Source organism: Sinohyriopsis cumingii, chromosome 2, assembly GCF_028554795.1.
Source record: "Sinohyriopsis cumingii isolate HCF-2022 chromosome 2, ASM2855479v2, whole genome shotgun sequence".
Classification (NCBI taxonomy): Eukaryota; Metazoa; Mollusca; class Bivalvia; order Unionida; family Unionidae; genus Sinohyriopsis; species Sinohyriopsis cumingii.
Window position 1 is genome coordinate 137,737,529 of NC_142962.1, and position 22,296 is coordinate 137,759,824.

At 34.7% G+C, this 22,296-nt stretch overlaps 1 protein-coding gene across 1 annotated transcript in view; it reads right to left on the bottom strand.

Annotated features, from left to right (window-relative positions):
• Positions 1-16,233: 16,233 nt before the first annotated feature.
• Positions 16,234-22,296, bottom strand: part of LOC149805913 (DNA excision repair protein ERCC-6-like) — a 53,160-nt gene continuing 47,097 nt past the window's right edge. The window contains exon 22 of the mRNA XM_089950677.1: positions 16,234-21,988. Within this exon, the coding sequence (XP_089806803.1) occupies positions 21,578-21,988 (411 nt within the window). The 3' untranslated portion in view covers positions 16,234-21,577. The remainder of the gene's footprint in view (positions 21,989-22,296) is intronic.

A 22,296-nucleotide genomic window follows, 5' to 3' on the forward strand; every position in this document is an offset into this window, starting at 1 on the left:
CGTTCAAACCATTCTACAGAGAATAAAAAAGAAGATGGCTTCAAACCAACTTGATAAAATGAAAACATTGCAAGACGTCCTGGACAATTTGGGTATGATGGAGCAAATGTTAGTTAGGCTAAACGAGGATCACTGTTCTTATAGTCCCCATCGAGTGAAAATGGAGATCAACAATTTAAGAAAAGTAAAGGACATGATCAGTGCTCTGATGAAAGAAATAAAGGAGGAAAAGGAAGATGAAGAGGAAAGGATAAGGATGAGAGAATGGAACGAAAAAATTTAAAAAGAAGAAGAAAATGAGAAGAGGAAGAAAGAAGAGGAGGAGAAGAAGAGAAAAAGAAGAAAAAGGAGGAAGAAAAGAAAGAAAAGAAGAGAAAAAGTGTAGGACAGAAAATAAGAAGCTGGTGGAGAAATAGAAGAAATTAGAAGAAGAAGAAAACCAAAGGCCCTTTTCAGGGCCACTCCAATCTCTCGAAAAGAGATAGACTTTCAATTGCCTACCCCTTTTTTATTTTTTTTTTTATTTTTTTAAAAATAGGGTCCTGACCCTGTTCCATTTTCCCTTGTCACTCAAACAGTCCCAAACTATATTCCCCATGTTAAATTCCCCTTGTCGCCAGGGTACAAACTTTTTTCTCTAATGTTAAATTTTCCATTGTCGCCAGGGTACAACCCCCCTATTTTAACATTAAAGTCCCATTGTCGCTAGGGTATCCCCATTCACTACTAACGGTTTAAAGTATGAAAACCTCCAAGGCACCTGGACTGGATGGCTTCACCGTTTTTGTTTAAAATTCTTTTGGAATATTTGGGAAAGTTGTTTTAAGGTCAGTAAATGATGGATATAGGATTGGTTCATTTTTTGTTCTGCTTTCTCTCTCTCTCTCTCTCTCTCTCTCTCTCTCTCTCTCTCTCTCTCTCTCTCTCTCTCTCTCTCGCTCGCTCGCTCGCTCGCTCGGAAACTAGATATAATTTAAGTACAATATCATATGTGTTTTGATGATATTCTTTTAATTAATTTGCTGCGATTTGGGGGACAAATGTGTGGTTTTTTTGTGCACTATTAACCGGGTGTTAAATTTAATATATACGAGGGTTTCACGGTTAGTATCTCCCCTTGAAAACACCAGAGGGCATATCGGTGCAACTCACTTCCGGATAGTTCAATCAATTAAGATGGCAGATGTAGATCAATAAAATGTGACAGACCCCTCACATTATATAAGCAGGATCGATATATCACTATCTTAAAAAGAAATTCAATCAATATTTGATCAATTTTTTTACATCTTTTATTTTTTTCCCCACTAACTTGCACTGCTCTCAGCTTTCAAATAAATATAATCTGTCCATTTCAGAACTTCATTATCTTTCGAACCAAAGTAATAAGACGGAATCTGTGAAATAATTGGATCTTTAAAACTTATATATTTGATGCAAGGAAAGTTAAACAGAATTAAACTAATTTTAAGAAGGCTGTTCTAGATGAATTTGCTGGTGGCAATCAGAAATGTTGTCTACAGACCCAAGCAAGTTTGAGGGTTATTACGTGTCAGCATAAGCAAAGAAATATCATGCTGAAAGTTATTGCATGTACCGTCCGATATTTGATGTTTCAAAAGTCAAAATGAATATGGAACTACAAAAAAAGTCATTGGGCATGTTATTTAATCTGAATATTATACGATATTTACACCCAAATATGAATAAATATTCCGTCTGCATTAATTACACTCATTTATCGTTATGATAGCTAATGTAATTATTTCTTTGTTAAGTTCCTCTGAATCCATTACAATACTGTGTTCCATATTTTTAAATAAAAATTTTAAAAAACTCTGGTTTAAAATATTCAGCATTACAAATCAGCTGACATATCGAATTCGTGTTATAATTTTCTTATCGAACTTGTGTTATAACTTTCTCAACACGTGTTATAAACGAACTATTAGCCTTGCGAAAATAACTGAAAAAGAAGGATATATCAACATATGAAAAATGCAAATTGTTGAGATTGTTTTCGTTCAAGTTATATAACCAAAAATGTGCAATAAATGTTTAAAATCGGAGAACAGAGTGAAATGTTCCTACAAATGTATCTGAAATTATGGATAATGAATTTATATTATCAGGTATGGACAGTGTATTTAATTTAATTTAATTGATATAATTTAAGTATGGAAAGTAAATAATATTTAATTATCTGATATAATGTAAGTATGGACACTAGATCGAATTATCTGATTTAATGTCTTTAATTATTCTCCTAGTATGAAAGAAATATGTTTGGCAGATATAACTGATTCATTGGTTTAACCATAATGATCTGTAGTACAGCTAAGATACCTTCCTTTGTTGACTATGTTTCGCTAACCATGTGTAGAACGGTGAACTATCCGGAACTGGAAATTTGTTGTGGGCATGTGCATTGGAGCTAATGGAGGTAATTTTAGGCGCTACGATCAGTAACTCAATGCTAAACAGAAGCCATCATCTGTAATTTCAGTACATGGTTTGAATTTTGTTTTCGGTACATGAAAACATTCTGTTTAGCGGTAATCGGACCTAATTCCTAATACCATGTCTATGTATGTATGTATGTATGTATGTATGTATGTATGTATGTATGTATGTATGTATGTATGTATGTATGGTCTTAAACTACGTAACAGATAACTTATAACCAACATTTAGTGAAATTCAAAATGTAATTTATTCCCCAAGAATACAAATTGAAAATTTAAGAGGAACTTATATTATTGTTAGTTAAATCCAAAATAATCCTAAAAGTTTTATCTCAAATTCCAAAGTATAGTGTGTTCCGAATGAATTCCAGTGGAGTTCAGAATGAATTCCAATCTTGAAGTGCTGATGTACCAATAGTCTTGAATGTGTGTATCTGTAGTCTCTGTGTATTATAGAGATATAATTCAGAATGTCTTTCAATGAATCACAATAATCCCAAATTATAAGCTTTAGTCCAAAATGTCAGTAAGCGCTTTGCAACTCCAATGAATAATTTCAATAAATAATTCCTCTCAAATTATACCTGAACATAACTAAAAGTGATTCCACGAAGTCTTATATCGAAACAGGAATGAATAAATTTGTTTATTACAACATGCTGTGGATCAAAAGATCGCTTCAAGAACATTCTAAGTTTAAATAAGGCCAGACTATGAACTCAGATATCAGGAAACAACTGATACATAATTTACAAACTTGACACAAAACATGAGAAGAGACGGGTATGCCAAGCCACTACCCTCAATTGCGGACAAAAGTCAAGCACACGATATAGATTACGTATAAATAACAATGTGTGAAAAGAATTAAATAGTGCATTATCACAATCATAGCTAGATGGTGACGAGCTAAAGATAAAAGTATAGAAATGTCAACCACATACAAATTAACAAAACACAAAAGTTTTTAAGGCAGCAAGTAAAACAAACATACTGGCAAAAAATGGTTAAATCCCTTTAATACAGTCGATTTTTTTTGTATGAGCCACAATCTTGTAATCAGTTCATTGCATTCCCGGTTGGAACACCGTCACATCATGCATTTTATAGCAAACAGGTTCTCTCTTTTAGTGACAGTCACCGATATACAGGGCAAATCTGGTGTAGCATTCATCTCCGTATAGGCAAAAAGCCTTGGGTGGGCCTGAACCCTAGTCATTTGCGTTTAATTTTGAAAACAACAACATATTTTGATGGAATAAATTTTGTTAAGCAAATATATGACACATGTATCTCGAAAAACAAATACAGAGCAGTTCAATGATCATATATACTGTTACAAGCCAGGGGTCTTTACTTGACCGAGCGATGTCAAACCCTGGCGCAATTCCCGCTAGAAGTCATAAGTTTACCCCAAATTTACAAAGACTTCCATACAACTTCAGTTGTAAATTAGAAAGCCCGACGTGTCCATTCTATACATAAATTTTACTCTAATCAATGCAAGACCACAGATCTCACAACCTGCCAAATATCTATCAGCCGCACATCTGGACGGTTTCTCTTCATTAGGTTTCCGCACCGCCAGCAGTTCTCGCCGTAGAAACCATACAACTCTCCCCTAACAAAGGGAACTATTTTAACCCCGCCAACCTAGGCCAGCCAACCCATGGTTTCCAGACACATTTCGCCAGTATAACTGCACTACATTTGCCATCATGGCGACATAAACGGTATCTGCCGAGTCCCTTCTTATTGATTTCATTGTGTAATTTACCAGTTTCCTGCCATAAAAACTGCCATTGCAGTCACAACCAATGTACACCACTAGATTTTAGTTGGGACTTTATTATTCTAGGGACACTCATTCGGTTTGGACCTGAATCCACTACTAGTGAACCATGGCATCATGGAAACTCACTAACACTTTACTCCATGACATTTGCTCCTAGTATTTGGCTAATTATTTCGGGTAAAGGAATATTTCCATTGCACCGAATTCCAATAATCAGACAAGTAATCACAAAAATCTAAGAATTCCTTAAAACGGGGCGCTATAACCAAATGCGCATACTCCAAATTTATTACAATACATTCAAAGTTAAAATTTTATACGCACAAATGTCGAGCCAATAACCCTGTCGAATGAACTAAGAACAACTTCTGAAAATACACCGAACGACGCCAATGATACAAGTATGTATTATAATTTCCAAACGATACACAAACGATCACGAACTATTATTTTCCCAGCCGAGGCAGGGCCATATGCATGAGCTGACATTCAACGTAGATTGCAGACATATTTATTTTATGTTTTATATCTAAAATTGTTATCATTTTCAACTTAAAATCAATCCATGGATATGATAAAAGAGAACTTTATATAATAGGAAATTCCAAGATTTAAGTTCGCGTGTGCCACACTCACACGTGTACATACGCAACACACACAAATACAAAACAAGTTGAAAAATAAAATAAAATATTCATAAAACATTCAAAATGCACAAATTGACCACTGAGCCCTGGCAAAGTATTAAAGATATGCTCCATAAGTAGCGTCACTGCTACATTTTTCTACATTCACAAAGCCTCTCTCTCTCTCTCTCTCTCTCTCTCTCTCTCTCTCTCTCTCTCTCTCTCTCGTCATGGATGCTCTTAGTCAAATCTCGATGAAAAGAAATATGTGCATGAAACCCTAATTTAAGTATAGCCATATGATCTAGAAAGAGGAATACAGTCCCCTCATAACAACTACGGCAGATAAGACATTCTGTCCTAAAATTGATGCACACAAGCATCATGCGACGATTGCCCTTCCCATTAAGGTTTATATAGTCACTTTTTATAGCTGAGCGCAGACCTTATGAAAAAGGCCAAAAATAATTCTTTAGGATTAAATTTACTTGAGACACGTGCTGCCCCTATATGACTTAGGGACCCACAATTTCACTTCTTTGTGGGGTGGAGACACGGTTTCTAAGCTGGTAGAGCGTCGGATTCGTAATCTACAAATTGAGGGTGCGATATTTTCACAAGCCACTTCTATATTTAGCTCTTCTCGTCCAGATATTCTGGTTACGATTTGCGCTAAAGAATTGCCTCAAAATGCAACTTGAAAGAGAAAGAGAAAAAATACAATCGTGTATAGAAGAAAAAAAACAATCAACACCTGAATGTCAATTTTAATGAAAGAAACATATAACGGAATACCGACGAAAATTGTATACGGCCCAAGTTACGTATTTTTCCGCTCGATGGCACTGAGTGCAACCGAAAAAGTGTATAAAATCTGTATGTGGTTAGATGGTTACAAAAGGTATCTTCTGTCAAAAACTTAACGTTTTCTCAAATGCGCTGTCAGTTTTTGATGACTAGATTGAGGCTGAAATCATAAAATTTGATTTTTTTTTAATCGAACACGACCTTGTTTGGGAACAAAATTAACCTTTAATTTCACATTATTTTATAATATCAAGTGTCCATATGTTGCAGATGAAATATACTGGATAAGGCATAACCATAACAAATACTATAAATAAATTACAAGTAATATACGATTGGAAATACTGATTTTATATGTAAAATTAAACAAGGTATCGATGTCCGTTGATTAGGTAATGTATGTTTATTTCAAAATCTAACCATTTTCTTTACATTTAACGCAACCCGAATGAGCGAAACAACATAAAATTTTCCAAGACTTCAGTTTATCTAATAGGAAAAAGTCTTGAAAGTTTCATGTTGTTCCATGACTGTGGGGATGGTTTAATTTCTATAAATACATTCAAGTCAACTGCATTTGTCACATTTGCCATATTGTTAACTATAGTCAAAATATAAATGACGTCATCCCACACGATAAATCTGAAGAAAAAAATTACACGATATATTTAAATACAAAAGCTTATATGTACAATATATATATATATATATATATATATATATATATATATATATATATATATATATATATATACAACTTTTAAAGTAAACGAGAATTTTTTTGACATTTTCTGAGGCCATTGCAAAGATCTTGAATTCAATAGTCCTCTGATTTAAATCAATAACCTTGTTCACCATTTATATGTGTCCTGAAAACAATATCGTGGTTTATGTGCATTTTACAGCTAGGAGGGACTTACGTTCCAGAGGGTATTAATTAACCTCATTATTAAAACTTCTTGAGGCAGCCTGATGCATTGATGTCGGTATTGTCATTTGGGACACTGTCGTTAATATTTCACTATATATGCCCATCCTGCTTTATTGAAACTGTGACCAATTTACTCCAGAATTATGGGGCATTGTCAACTAACTGTGATCGTACAACAGTCACATATTCCCTAAAATTCCATTCGGAATATAATACAATTTCTTATTAAACTTTGCTACATTAGAGCGCCTTGAAGAGATTGTTGATATCTGAAGCAATGACCTGTGGTCTATGATGAATAGTCACTGTTATTTTGAAACAAAACATGGTATGGAGACCGTACTATTGTTAAATACATTTATGGCAATATCTCTGAAAACATTTATAAATAACCTACCTGTGGTTTAACAAGACATACTTGCAGTACCGTATTACCAAATAGGCAGAATAGGCACCGGCCTAGAGGCCCCTCGACAACGGGTCACAATAATACTGATAAAACGTATTAGGAGATCATTTGCGAAGGGGGCCCCAAGATTTCGACTGCCTAAGGGCCTCCACGGGGTTTAATCCGGCACTGCATACTCGTTAAAAGTACATTTTGTTTGTCGCATTGCCTAATAACAAACTTAAAATGGTGTCAAATTTGAACACCTTTAGAGAATTGCGTATACTTTCATCATATTTATATTGCGCTGACAAGCATAAATAAAACATTGACAATTATGGAAAGAAATGTATACGATGCATTCTTTACTATATACTCTAATTATTAACTAATGACTAAAGTCGCACTAAATCAAATCAGTAATTGTTATGATTATATGATCATAAGCTAAGCGCCATACGTATTATTTCCAACCATTTATTTCTAATTTCAAGAATAACATAAATCTAGTTGTGAAAATGGGGTTCGGCTTTGAGAAAAGTTATCATGTAATAAACTGCATGTCTATTTATCTGGTTGTTAAAAGCATTTTGTCCCTGTCTTGAGAGATCATCCTTCTGCCATGAAATAGTGGCAATGTAAAAAAAATGTGTACCTCGGACAAATTGGTACAAACATAAAACATACGCCATCTGGTGTTAAGGCAGGGTGGCCTCTGATAAAGGATAATGGCCAAATTTGAGAGGGGGATTCTCAAAAGTGGCTTACCGATGCAAACAAATTTTCATCATAATTAATAAGATGAAAAAAGTTTAATACTTTAGGCGATGTTAAAAATGTATTATTGTAGTTCATGTTATGGAGACCTAGACTGCACAAGTAGAGGCCTATCACGAAATTGGGTCTTATGATAGAATAGATACATGCATATTTAATGATGATTTTTTAAGCGATGATTATTTTTGTTCAAAATTTGTTGAATAGTGATCATATGATAACATTAATCGAGATTGAAACACTCAAATCTGAGACCTTGCAATCAAGATTAACTATAGTTTCATATGCGAACTATTATAATATTGCAGATTCGAAATATATTGTTCGTGCGATAATACCTGTTCGAGATGCATTTTACCATGTTGTTGATCCCATACTCAAGCAATAACGGTATGAAAGGCTAATATAGGAAAAAGCCCAAACCCAATCATAATTTCACACTGACATGCTGTGGTCTGTATCACTGCAGGATAATGACCAAATGTCTACACAGCCTTCCTAACCATTTGAATAATCAATATATATATATATATATATATATATATATATATATATATATATATATATATATATATATATATATATATATATATATATATATATATGTATGTATGTATGTATGTATGTATGTATATATATATATATATATATATATATATATATATATATATATATATATATATATATATATAGAGAGAGAGAGAGAGAGAGAGAGAGAGAGAGAGAGAGAGTTTGTGTTTTGAACTTTCATGCACAAACATTCCTTTTTTATTAGCAAGAACAAAAGAAACTAAATTGTTTTCTCAAAATATGCTTTTATCGGCATTTATTTCATCAAGTTAGTAGTAAATCTCCTCAAATATGACTATTTAATTCAGTTGACTCCAGTTGTTTCTAACAAAGCCATGAAATCTAGACTCACGTCCTCTAGCTAAGAATTAATTGTAAAGAACGAGGACATATATCCTAACCTCGTGCCTGATTTGTTTATACTATATCAATTCACGTTCACTTGGACATTTCTCTATTTGTCTTGGACACATTCACGATTTTGCTCTTATGCAATGTTTCTTTCAAAATAAAATCCTAACTGCATACAATAAGGCTTCAGCCTGACATAACAGGGATGCATACAGACAAATGACGGGGAGATGGATGGATGAAGAAAGAAAGGAATATATGAATAAACAGATGGCTGAATAGATGAAAAATACGTGCACAGCTAATATATAAGAGACCTGTAAAATGTTTAGTTTGTCCTTTAGGCGAATATAGACTGAGTTTTTTTAATTCCAATTAATAAAAAAAAAGTTTTCGGGTGTGTCGTGGGTCATACATGAATGAAAAGTGAGACTCGTATTAAAAAAAAAACCAATAAGGCAGGTGTAGCATATTTGTTTCTGACCTGAACAGTCAGATAGTTGGAACATAATGTGGAAATGAAATTGCCAAGCAGATGACAAGAAGGATCTGACTTAAAAGATAGCAGGCATTCCAAAATATTATTTTCTTCTTTTTCCCCTTTAGCTTAGAATTCCACGTCTGATGTCTGCAACATAAAATAAGATGCAGAAATTTTCATCTACCAATTCGCTCTTGAAAGGAGGGTACTTTTGAAATTTAAATTTCCTTTACAACTTGTTTTGCTGTTATTTTATAATAAATCTCATAGGATCCATGAATCGCCATAAATATAATGGCCCTTCACTTTTATATAAACTCCAAGGTAATATGTGTTACTTCAGGAAACTTACTACTGCATTGGGTAATGTATCTACAAATATTTAATCCTTTAATTTTTTCCAGGGTTTTCTATCACATACTACATTCACAGAGTAATCATTTTATATAAATGAAACATCGGTCAAGCCCACAATATGTCACAAATTTGGCTGCATCGATACTTCACTTCAAAACAGCTTTCCACTACATTTTATTCCTATCATTTTTGCAGACTGATTCATAGATTTTACAGGTCTGAAGACAAGATAATAATCAAACGAAACAAAACTGTTTCACTTCGTTTTATCCACATTTCCTATTGGCCTCGTTACGCTCATGAATGTTTTTTTGTAGCCTATATCAGAAAACCTGTATTTAGGTAGGATTCAGTTTTCCTGTTCTTAAGCACTCGAATGTATTTCTTTTTACACAATTCGTTTATTTTTGTGATAGTTTTTGAACTGTTTTAAATAATAATCAGTTTGTAGTAACATTTTCCACGAGGCGTGTCATAACTAAACCAATGCGTTCCAACCGTCGGAATAACACTTTAAATGTAAACAACCTGACAAGTAGATAACTCACAATTTGATAAATAAACAGAAAATAAGTTGCAATATAAGTCAAATGAATAACATTTGATAATGAAAATTTGAAATCAAAAGAATTCCATTTTATATAAAAGTACAATTTATATAACCAAGTGTGGCTTGATCAATCTTTACACCTTTTGTTTAATGAATATTGCATTAAAGACCCATCAAAACTGCCTGTTCCACCTTTAGTTGCTTCTTAAATTTGTGCTTAGGGATGTAGACTAGGACTGATACGCCCTTTTGCATGTCGTTAAAGGAGACAAATGAGGATTGTGTTCGTGACAACATATCACCTAAAAAGGTCTTGAGCAGTATTTTTTCAGAAGAAAAACGTTTACATGGAAACATTTTGACGTTGTATTGTGGTAATAGTATCCTCTCTTCCAATATCTTTAGTTTTTGGGCTTGCTTTAACTTTTAACTTTTGTACTATGGTTTGGTTTTATCTCTCGTCTCGTAGTGCATAGTTACTTTTCGTTTGATTGTCGCAATTTTTTGCCGTTACTATATCGGTTACGTAGCTATTGCTCAGCAAGAGATTTAACCATATATATATATATATATATATATATATATATATATATATATATATATATATATATATATATATATATATATATATATATATAGTCAGTTGTCACTTCTGTAAGCAAAGCCAAACTGGACGTCAAAAAGCGTTCCTCAATTACAATGTCATATTTCGGATGATAGACATAGCAATCACCGGCTCTAATATTCTAAATATTGACATAATTTCCGAAATAATTCCATTATCCTGACCCCATGCACATTTTAGCATTATATCAACTAACTCCTATCAGCGAGTTTATCCAGAATAAAAGGCGTCAGCACTAATTTTTCTTGAAGATATATGACATGTCGTTCAGGGTTATATCAACGTTATGGGCATATCATACATTGCGTCTAAGACTCTATGTCGTGCTTTTAACTTGATCATATTCTTTGGAAGAGGAACAGCAGCTAATCCATCACAAGAAAGTGCAGCCTGATTAATAATACAAGAAAGCGTTTGATCGGAGATACATCAAGAATAGAATAAAAATTACTTGTTCTAAAATACAATTAACCATACAGGCATTTTATTGCACCAGCCTCATTTGATACAGAAAAAAACACTCTATTGGAATTTCTAACAATCCCTGTACAAAAAAAACAAAAAAACAATGCAACTCAAAACTCTACAATTTAAAAGTTAACAGCTTTAATAAACTCTGGCAGGATCAAACTTTTAGTATTTGTTTTAATTCGGATAAACCACTTCCGTTAAAGGGAGTAATACAGAGGTCTCACGATGATTTCTTGATGCTAATATTTATCGGGGGATATTTACAAGAAAGACAAACAATATAATCAGTGGAACAACTTTAAGTCTGTGATTATAAGCAACTTGTAATTGTTGGAAGCAGTTCCACTGAATATAAGCGCCCCCCCCCCCCTTCTGTACCCGTCCAGTTAGTTACATACTTATCAATTTTCTCAAGATGTACTGAAGTTGCCTCTACAATGTTTGGTTGATAACATTAACTTCTAATCAGTCTCATATTCCGGATGATCTGGCCAAGAAGAAAAGAAAAGAAGCTTTAATCAGCTATAAACGTTACTATTAACTTCGGTCAGCCCAAGTTACTGATATCTGGAAAATAGTCGCACAGCGATAAGCTTAATGTTGGAATAAGATGTCATTTAATTGTTCATTTATTCTGAGTGGCAATCATCTTTGCTAGCCAAGATTTCAAAGTGTTAATAATATCGACACCTTGGCGCATCGAGCAGATATTTATGTGCTTCGGGTCTGTGGATTTCTTTCAAAATTAAGTTGTTCAAATTTGAAAACTGTTCCTGCATGGGAGCACAGAAATCGAATGGACTCATCAAATAAGCAATTTTCCATTGCCGGTCCGCGTTTATGGAAATACCTATCACTCAAATATGCATGTAATGGCTTATCTCTGATACGTAGTCATACTTTCGATGCTAAACTTACAAAGCATGTTTTTGAAGTCGATTGCCTCGTCATTTTCGGCTCATATACAACGCGCCGCTGTTACACGCTATTGGTTAGTTGTGATTGCATACTAAGGGAGGCAGCTCATGCAATCCAATAGATGTCGCAAGGACAACGCACTAAAATATCTGTTCCATCAGCAAAGGTGAAGATATGGTTAACATATCGGTATCTTGGTTTGCGAAGATGGAGTGGCAATATAAATTAAAATTACTTGTATCAAATAGCCATGAAGGGCACGAACAATGGAGCAGACTTTGTTCTGAGCGCATTAAAATGTGAATGCAACAGCTGATGCAGAATGATTCTCAACAACTTTAAAGCAAAACTTATAATTACGGACACCTCATTCCTTACCCCAGCTGTCGCCTGAAAAATGACTACTATATCTCACCATGTTTGACCAAACTAAAAAGTGCCGAAATATCAGATTTGAAAAAAAATCTTGATTATACTTCTATAATACGTGTGTAAGTACATGCATTACCACCCAAACCAAGCCGTCACAAGCTAAAAAATACTTATGTTATGTCGTTCGACTTATTTTAGCCACAGAAGTGCTAAAAGTTCGTCAACTTGCCACGTGGCAAGAAGGAGTCCATTGTCGTTTACTCTGGAGAGGATGTGCACGCTCTTCTACGGGGAGGGCTTGGATAGTGTGTCCATATCATGATAGGGTAAGTATTATTTAAGTAACACGTTACCCTAATATTTGGTTTATTTTCAGATACTTTACCAAATCACAATACGTAATAAGAACAGGTAACATGTGGACGGAGTTACAACCCCTTTACCTGGTGTATGCTGTGTCTCCGGTTTCCTAACTTAAGTGCTACTGCTTCTTGTTTCATGTGATACGTACTAAGTTAGCACATGTTTTATTGAATGACGCGGTGTAGAGACAAAGAAAAAGAAAAACCACTCTTTCAGATTCATAGGACGTCGAGTGACCCGCCTAGTACGAAGTTGCTATGGAATAGGTCGAACAAATTGAAAATGGATTCTTTAAGATGAAAATCCTTTAAGATAAGAGCAAGAGAAAGTCATCTTTTGATTTCCATCCCACGGCGTGAATGATGTCAGTTATGGTTCTGTGGCGCTCAAACGATATGTTAATGGTGATCACCCTAACATCGTGATCACTGCAGGCTGAGTGGATAACCCATAAAATCTAGAGCAACGGAGTCTGGTGAAAATACTTATCCATTTCGTCTTTAAGTGATAAAAATAAAGTTCTCCATCTGTAGATCGGCTCAGTTTACTTCAGGTATCAATACAGAACACTGATGTGCTGCTGTAGACGCCCACAGAACGAAGGGACCTATGAAGGCAAACAATGTCACGATAAAGGTTGATTCCCAAAGGTGTTGGCCTGTTAGCGGCTTTGAAAGCAGGAAGCCAAGAAAGATGTCAGATCATTGTGGCAGACCTGCTGATAGTTTGGTAGTTTCACTCATTCCGCCTGTTGTAGTTAAGGCGACTAAAAATCGGGTCTTACACGAGAGCAGAGTCATGAAGGCTATAGAACGTTGCTCCATTCACCAACAACGCCATATAATAACCCGCGATTTTAATTTGGAATATGGTCGTAGGTCGAGATAAGTCAAAACTCTAAAGATGGGGAAAGAGGTCCTTGTTCTGGCCTATATCCTCCCTTCCATGAGAGCGTAATGCATGGGACTGTAGCCCTTCATGGTGATTGGAGCTATCTTCTACTCCGAGAGGATAGGAGTTATTAAACTGTTTGTTGTGCTGAGGCTTTAAGGGAGACACGTGCTGTTCTCACCATTAGTAAAAATAATACCTCGTTTCCCCTTAATAGACTTCGGAAGTGGTGGGCCATCTTTCGCGAGTACATTAATCATCCACTTGTTTAGAGATGTTTCTTCTTGTGGGCTTATTTGACAAGAGTCAGGCGTGCACGTTCAAGTTGTCTAGTTTGGATGAGAACCTGCATTCGTAATTGATTCAGTGTTTAGCACGAGCATTTCAATTTAGGAAAGGGTGTCGACTACTCATCCTTTTGGATCTTTGGGAAGCGAGCCGAGGGTCTGAGCATGGTGTGAGGACGACTGCAAAAGACGAAAACAGTGGGTACATATTCGACTTAAGTCTGAAGGGCGAAAGGACCATGCAGTAAGGATCTGTTGATTCTCTTAGGATGGCAAGTTGCTAGGAACTCACGCATGCATGGAATATGGCAGACTTAAATAGATTTATTGACGAGGGCATCACTTTAGAAAAACCCAACCAGGAAGGCAAAAGTACAGAGAATGGGTTTTATCATGCCTGTTTAAGTAACAGACATACGAAATGATGGCTGGGTTGAGACACACTTTCCAGATAAGATATACTTTCCTATCCAGGATGTTGATATGCTCGATCTTTCCTTAAGGGGCCAAAACCCTGCTCACTAAAAGAAGGCAAAAGGTGGGCATCCCTGCATTAATGTTGGTGTCTGAAGATTGTGATGTTCCATGTCTAATTCTTCACCGAGATACACAATACACGTTGTAACCTGGTGAATCATTCTTCCAGGAGTCAACACTGGAAAATGGTTTGCCTAATCCATTGTTGATTATGCTCGACTTCCAGAACAGCGTCGCGGTTGGAAAAGGCAAAATCATGTGCTGGACACTGTGTTTTGGGACATAAACTGGCTATTCTGCGAAGGCCAATAACAGCACCTAGTTCTGGTGATCGATAGTGTAGGTTGAGACTGTAGTGGAGCTAGAGACTTGATGACATGATGTCCCACCCAGTCACATTATCCTGACATCAGGCCGACCAGTCCTAACATTAACCTCTTAATGCTGAGCGCCAAGCGAGGCAGCTGTTAGTACCATTTTTGTAAGTCTCTGGTATGACTCGGCCAGGGTTCGAACCCACGACCTCCCGCTCCCAAGACAGAAGCTCTAACCACTAGGCCACCAGAGCGGTCTGTTTAGAATATATAAAAATGCCAAAGGCAAATACAGGAATGATATAACATCTAACTGAGATCAAAAACTTGACAAAATTAATAAACAAGGCCAAGTACTGACCACGATGAATTTGGGCCAATGATGTGCAAAATATTGAAGACAGAGCAAGAAATATAAAAATAGCTATAATTCCATGAAATGAAAAAAAATCTCTAAGAATTGTTTGACTTACAAGAAAGCACATGTGAATTCAATTATCTGCAATGCCTTGAGAAGGAAAGTGATTCAAATCACGAGTAGAAATAGCATCAATCCCGCTATTCAAGGGGAGACCACTCTAGTCCAACATCAACCTTGGCAAGCAGATAACCTTTTAGTACATGTACTTCCCTTGCAAGAATAGGATATGAAATTATCAACTTTGCAGAGTTAGTTTCAAGAGATACTGGATGGACTCCAAATTTGTTATGATCAAGGAACAATATGAAGAAGAAATAGGTTTAAACTTGCACACTGACTTTATGAGAAATCATTAAGGCTTTGTGCCTACTCAAATGAGTCAGAGCCCTATTTCTTACTGGTGAAAACATTGTTTCTCAGACATTATCCCAAATCAACGGAGAAAATATAAACTTTCATAATTTTCTATTTGTTTTAAATATAACTCAGAAAATCACTGAAAAAGTATAATAATGCTTTTTATGGTCCAAATTTCTCCATAAGGAATGAAACTGTTTTAAAATTATATTTATCACTTAAGTTACTTGAGACAGTGGCATAATCACCATGTGAATCACTTCTACAAATATATGAATTTCTACCTTAAATTCTTAGTGGACTCTAACTGTAATTAGAAAACAGATTTTTATTTTATTCATGTTCAGTCTATTTTTCTTTAATATTATTTAAGTGATAAAATGAAATCAAGGCAATACCTTATAAATTTAGAAGCCAATAACCCTCTCAAACTGTTGAGGAAATCACTTTTTTCTGAGTAATAAATGTGAATACCGAAAAGAACAAAACTTAAAGGAAAAATCCACTGACCATTCACAGGAGGTTTGCTATGAAGTCTTTTACAACCATGGAAGTGAAGAAGTCTAACTTTTCAATTATACCTTCCTAATTTGATGAAAGTTATCTTTGTGCCAGATTTTGAAGAATGAACACAAAATATTTGTTTAAATACTTTATTTGCTATTCATAATAGAATTGTCCACTACTCTGGAAAGAGGTAAAACTGATCATATTAGCTGCCATACCATCAAGCTGCTAAAAAATTGTTTGATTATGTGAAGCAAAACAAAAGAAGACTAATAGCATAAAATTTGCATGCTTTATCCTTTATACCTGTAAACCAAATATTGTAAGGACTTAACGAAGCCTATTAGTTCAATGTATAATTGATCATACAAGAAAACCTTCAATGACAACATGGCTAGACTTAAAACCATGAAGCAATGGTCAGGTTTAATTGGTATATTGGTATACAGTGGTGTGGATCCTGCCAGAATATTTACTTTGCTACCATGAAAATTCACCAGTTTTTGCAGCATTCCTTTTTAGAAATAATATACAACTAAAATTTCTATGTCGGCCTTAATTTGTTTCTTTGAATTTCTGGTCTCTTTCAATGTCTGTTGTTCTAAACCAGACAAATATTTTCATTAAAAATGTATCCACTGAGAAAATGGTTGAACACACATCCTATTCCATCTAGTGGAACTGGAACTGTAGTCCTATATGAGCTGGTATCACGTTAAAAGGCAACAACATAAACTGGTGGGATGATGAACTGAACTGCCTGCACATGAGAACAGTAGCTCATTCAATAGTCTGCTCAATGACAACTAATACTGGAGTTTTTCAGCGATAATATGAGCCATCTTGTTAGTAATGAACACAAAATATATAACGTCAACTATTTATTTTATTTGCAATTTTAATAACTTAGAAAAATAACCTTAGGAATGCAAAGGGCATACTAATCACGCTTCACACACTAAGATGCATTTTGGGACTGGGACTACCCCTCCCGCATTCTAAAATGGTTACTATTGTTTGTTCCAGAATCCATACTAAATCTTTGTATCCCTGAATCATTTCATAGAATGGACTCATTCTAATTATGGATATGAGCTTTTACAGAGGAGAATACTCCGATTCAAGATGTTTACAATTTGTTTCCAAACTGGAATATTTGTTTTTGGGAAGGAACAAAATTCAACCAAAAAACCATTGGCAGTAGCTCATCTTGGGTCTACTTTAGTCACCAATGTGGCCAGAATTGAGTATATGCAAATGAAACAGTGGTCTGTCATATAGCTCAGGCTTGTAAGGATGTTGCCCAATTATTCATCAGTGTAAGAAATTTAAAAAGAAATTAAAGTGAAATGAAGCTTTCACTTTTTGTACACACTTTAAGATTATTTGGCACTTCTAAGCAATGTGCATTGCAACACACTGTCCTGTATTGCAATAAAAACTTCTACAATGACCTGGATTTATTGATGGCTACAGTATTCTTCAGGAAACAATTTATACCAAGTCATGAGACTGCATGCAATGGTATCTGAGAAGATAAACCTAATCTCAGTGTTCACAACAGATGTTGGACAGATGGTCATCAGGGCAGACAACATCAATCCATATGCAAGAACTGCTTTGCAAAGTGGCCAAATATAAAGTAGAATGCTGGCTTGTATAAAGCCCCCATCCCCAAAGTACAAGCAAGGCAGCTTCAATATTGTTTCCCTTAGTTCTGAGTTTTGCTTTTAAAAAGGTAACAATTCTCAATGTATCTCCACATATTTTAAGAAATTATTATGTTGCCAACATCATTTTTCAGGCCAAATGTTAAAATCTGAAGAAGTCTTTAGTAGGTTGTACATCAAACTGCAAATACTGGTATTCTCTCCAATTCACTGTTAAATGTTGGCAGGGAGTGAAGATGAAATCTTTTTTATTTTTAAACATCCTGGTTATGAACTATCAAGTTTCAGAGCATGAGTATCAACAAAAAAAAAATGGCCCAAAATTTTGATCTTAACATGAATGTTTAAAATCTGAAACATGCCCATTCCAGCAGAATTTTAAAAAAAAAAGCAAAAATATCTACTTTAATGAAACAGCATCAACAACAAGAAGGCCAGAGGTTAAGCCTACAACCAAAGCATCGCTGAAACTCTTTCACCAAAACCTTATTACAATGATCATGATTCTGGTGAACTGCAATGTCTTGTTTCCCATTAATGTGGGATTGATTATGTACATAAGTATTAAGTATATGTCATTCTGATTGGTTTCTTGACAGAAATTTTACATTTTGTGCAAAAGACATTGCTGTACATTTGTTATTTTTACAAATACAGACAAAACAAACAACTTGACCTGTAACAAAAGATGGCATTAATAAATTTTATGACAAAGCACTATCATCATATAGAAAAATGTGAAGAAAAAAAAACCAAACTATAAGCCACTCATTTCCTGAGTGAAAGAAAAACACAATGAACATATCCAAAGTAGACGAAAATTACATTTGTTCTAACATTGTTAGCTAATATTGGCTTGTCATATATGTATAAAAATATACAAAATACTTGTAAAACAGTCTTAAAGCACAATTTAAAGTACATTTACATCTCTCATACATTGTTAACTAAGAGAACCAATAGACAATGACCTGAGACATTTCTTATTTGGCTCCTTCACATATCAATGAGTATGGTTCACATATCGATGAGCATGGTTCACATATCGATGAGTATGATTCACATATTGACGCATAATGTATTATTCACAATTAAAGATGCTGCCTTAATGCATTACATTACATACATTACTGATCCTATAAAAAGAATACCTCATTTAACATATGGCATTCTACATAAAAACTACTTAGGTATAATAATGCTGGTAACTCAAGTCAAATCTAAAACAAATAAAGTTTTGGAAAAATAACTGGCAGATGCTGTTGGCTTTTCATACTATCTGTATACATAAGCAGGTCTTTACTTGACTGATATCAGATATTAACGATAAAATGTCAAAAGAAATTCTTATTACTTCAACTGAAGGAATACAGTAGCACCCAAGTAGAACCAATAGGAATATAAAACAAACAATATATACAAATAATTAAAAATATAAACAAATGTAGCATGCAATAAAGTCAAGCAAACACCTTACTATATAAAAAAAAATCATGAGTTTTTGTATTCACTAGTTCCCCTCTCTCAATAATATTTTAGGACCAGGTTTGAAATAAATGTTATCTATTTATATTTGGAATCTATACATTAAAACCTGTCTTGTGAGACCACCCTTACTGCCAACTAAAGATGGTCTTTCAAAAAAGTGGTATCTAATTAGATGTCATCACATTATGTTACAAAACTCATCTATATACCAATGCCAGATGGTCTAACAAAGCAGTGCATTTTCAAATCGGGGTCTGCTGGGTTAGATCATAGGATGAGATGTAACATGATCTCTGTGTCCCTTATGCACAAAAAAGCATATATATGAATGATGACTTTACCTGACTCTGTTTTCCTGTTGACAAAAAAACAAAAACAACAAACAACAGTGGTTTATTAGAATATAGTATGAAGCCTATGAATGGCAATTCACAGGCAAGATACAAATCCTAGATTATCAAACTCTATGCACAGCAATACTGACACAAGATTTCATTTGAATAAAACAACTGATGAAGAAAATGTATCACTCCCAAACATTAAATATAAAGTCTTGATGTTGCTGATACCAGTCACCATTGCTGTTCGCAAAGTGAGACCTATGTCTCCCTGTTCCATGGCTCAATAAAAAACATAAATTTTCACACCTTCCTTTCTGATTAGTTTGTAACAAAATAGATAGCTAAAGAAAACAGAAACTGTTAAAAGAACATTTTTTTTGTTGTTTTGCAAATTAAATGCCATTAAATGCCATAATTTTTGGTGATAAAACCACTCAGAGTTCCAGTTTACATGAGCCACTATTGATAATTTTGAAAGAAAAATTAATGTCTTAGCCACATCAGTAGTAATGCTGCATATATAGTCTAGGCCATCCTTGTGCTAGCTGGCTTAGGAAGACTTCGGGCATTATGACTTATCGGCAAAAAATCTATTATCAACAAGCACATGTGTGTTCAATGCAACAATTAAAAGACTTGGATCAGTCTAATAATGTTTCTGAAGTGCAATAAATTGAGCACTGTTTATAATAAAAACATAATATTGTATTTGGGCATATTATTTATTTCCTTACTGAATGATAGAGTAGATAACATGGTTGCTTAAATTTGTATTCTTTTGTAACAGTTAACCAATCAAATTTCACAAAAGAAGACAATTTGTGAGGGTGTGCTTGAGTAACTTGCTCCTTGACTAAGAGGACATCAAGAAATGATCAGTGATACTTAACAAATAAAATGGTACAAAATATATTTATTACAAATTATGCATATAACTTTTCTTGACAGTTTTCTGGCAAGTAATCAAATAATGAGAACGCATATGATCAAGACTGTTGTTCAATTAAAGTAACAAATTAGATGTTTCTGTGCAGCTTTGGCCACATAATGCTACCAAGTGCAATCACAGAGTGCTGTTGCTTTCCTGTACTTCTTATATCTGATCCAGAATAAAGGAATTTAAGTTAAAGGAATTTAATTTGAGTGAGCATATTTGATGAAAATTTACTGATTCTTAAGCAACTTTAAAAAATATATAATAATTGCTTGTTTGGAAATTTTCACAAATGCGAGTAGTTTTACTATATGCACAAGTTGCAACCCAGAAAGCAGAAAAGTATACACTGTTTATCTCCTGGAAAAAATAAAGGCACATCTGGCAAACATGACCAAAACTAGGATTACAAATTAGTTACACCCCTGTTAGCTGGGGCCCCCGAGTGGCTGAGTGGTCTAAAGCGCTCTCCATTACGGATCACATGCCATCTCACCTCTGTCTGTGTGGGTTCGAGTCTACGATTTGGTTAATGTGGGTAAGTGAGAAAGCTCGCCAGTAGCTTCTCATGGATCAGTGGTTCTTCTCAGGGTTTTCCCAGGTTCTTCCTCCACCTCTAATACTGGCCGCCATGCATAGCCTATTGTGTGCTGAAATATGGCATTAAACCCCACAACAACAACAACATCCCTGTTAGCTAATATCTAAGAAAACAACACAAGTGTTTACTAAAGTTACACTTTTATTAACGACTTCCTGAGTTTGACCATTAAAAGTACTGCTGTGAAGTTTCTTTTTCTCTTGTCTAAACAATCTCATTATATACAAATGTTTTTTTTTTTTTAAAGTACAAAAAGATAACTCATCTTACCATTATGCATACAATTTTCAACCTATATTACGTAAGTGTTCATTTTCTATTATATTTTTAGTTAAGCAGAGAACATAAAACACTGCTCATATATATGTATATCTGCCTTTATCTCTCTCACACACACACACAGATACACATACACAACATTTCCAGGGGAAATTATCCTTTACTACCTAAAGTCTGGTCTCAACTTCCAGTAACCAATTCCATCTTTCTTCTCCAAATCACAAATTGAATTTAACATTGCACGAAACTTTGCAGAATCAGAGGGTGGAAGCTTTGACCCAAATTCATCCAAAATTTCCTGAGTTGTTGCTTGTCCAATCATTTGAGCTTCAAACATGATGAAGTTTCTCAAGTTGTTAATCAGCTGGAATGAATCATTATCTGGCAGCCCAGGATCCCCCGACCCTCCCTGCTCCATAGTTTTGAAAATTTCATTACGAGTCTTCATTTTGTTAAGAAGGTCTTGTGAGCCTATCAATCCACTACTGGACTTTGCTTCATCAGAATTTGTCTGAACACATCCTGCTAGGGACCCATCAAACAGCTTCCCTTCAGATGCCTTTGGAGTCTCCATCTGGAATCAACACAGTCGTATCGTATTAAAAACCAAAAAAATGATAATTAAACAGGCTATTACTTTGCAAACACTTCCTGCATTCCAAACTAAAATGTACATCTATGTGTAACTTTGTGGTTATAAAGTGTTTTTAGCATTGTGAATTTTCATTTTGTGGGGCACCAATTTTCACTGATTTTACTGCTACAACCATTAACCTACAAGAACAAGAGGCCTTAGCTGGCCTGATACTGTATGCCTGGCCAAGAAATTTGGGTTAGTAGGATGCTCTTCAAAGAAATATCCTCCAATTTTGTTGATTATAC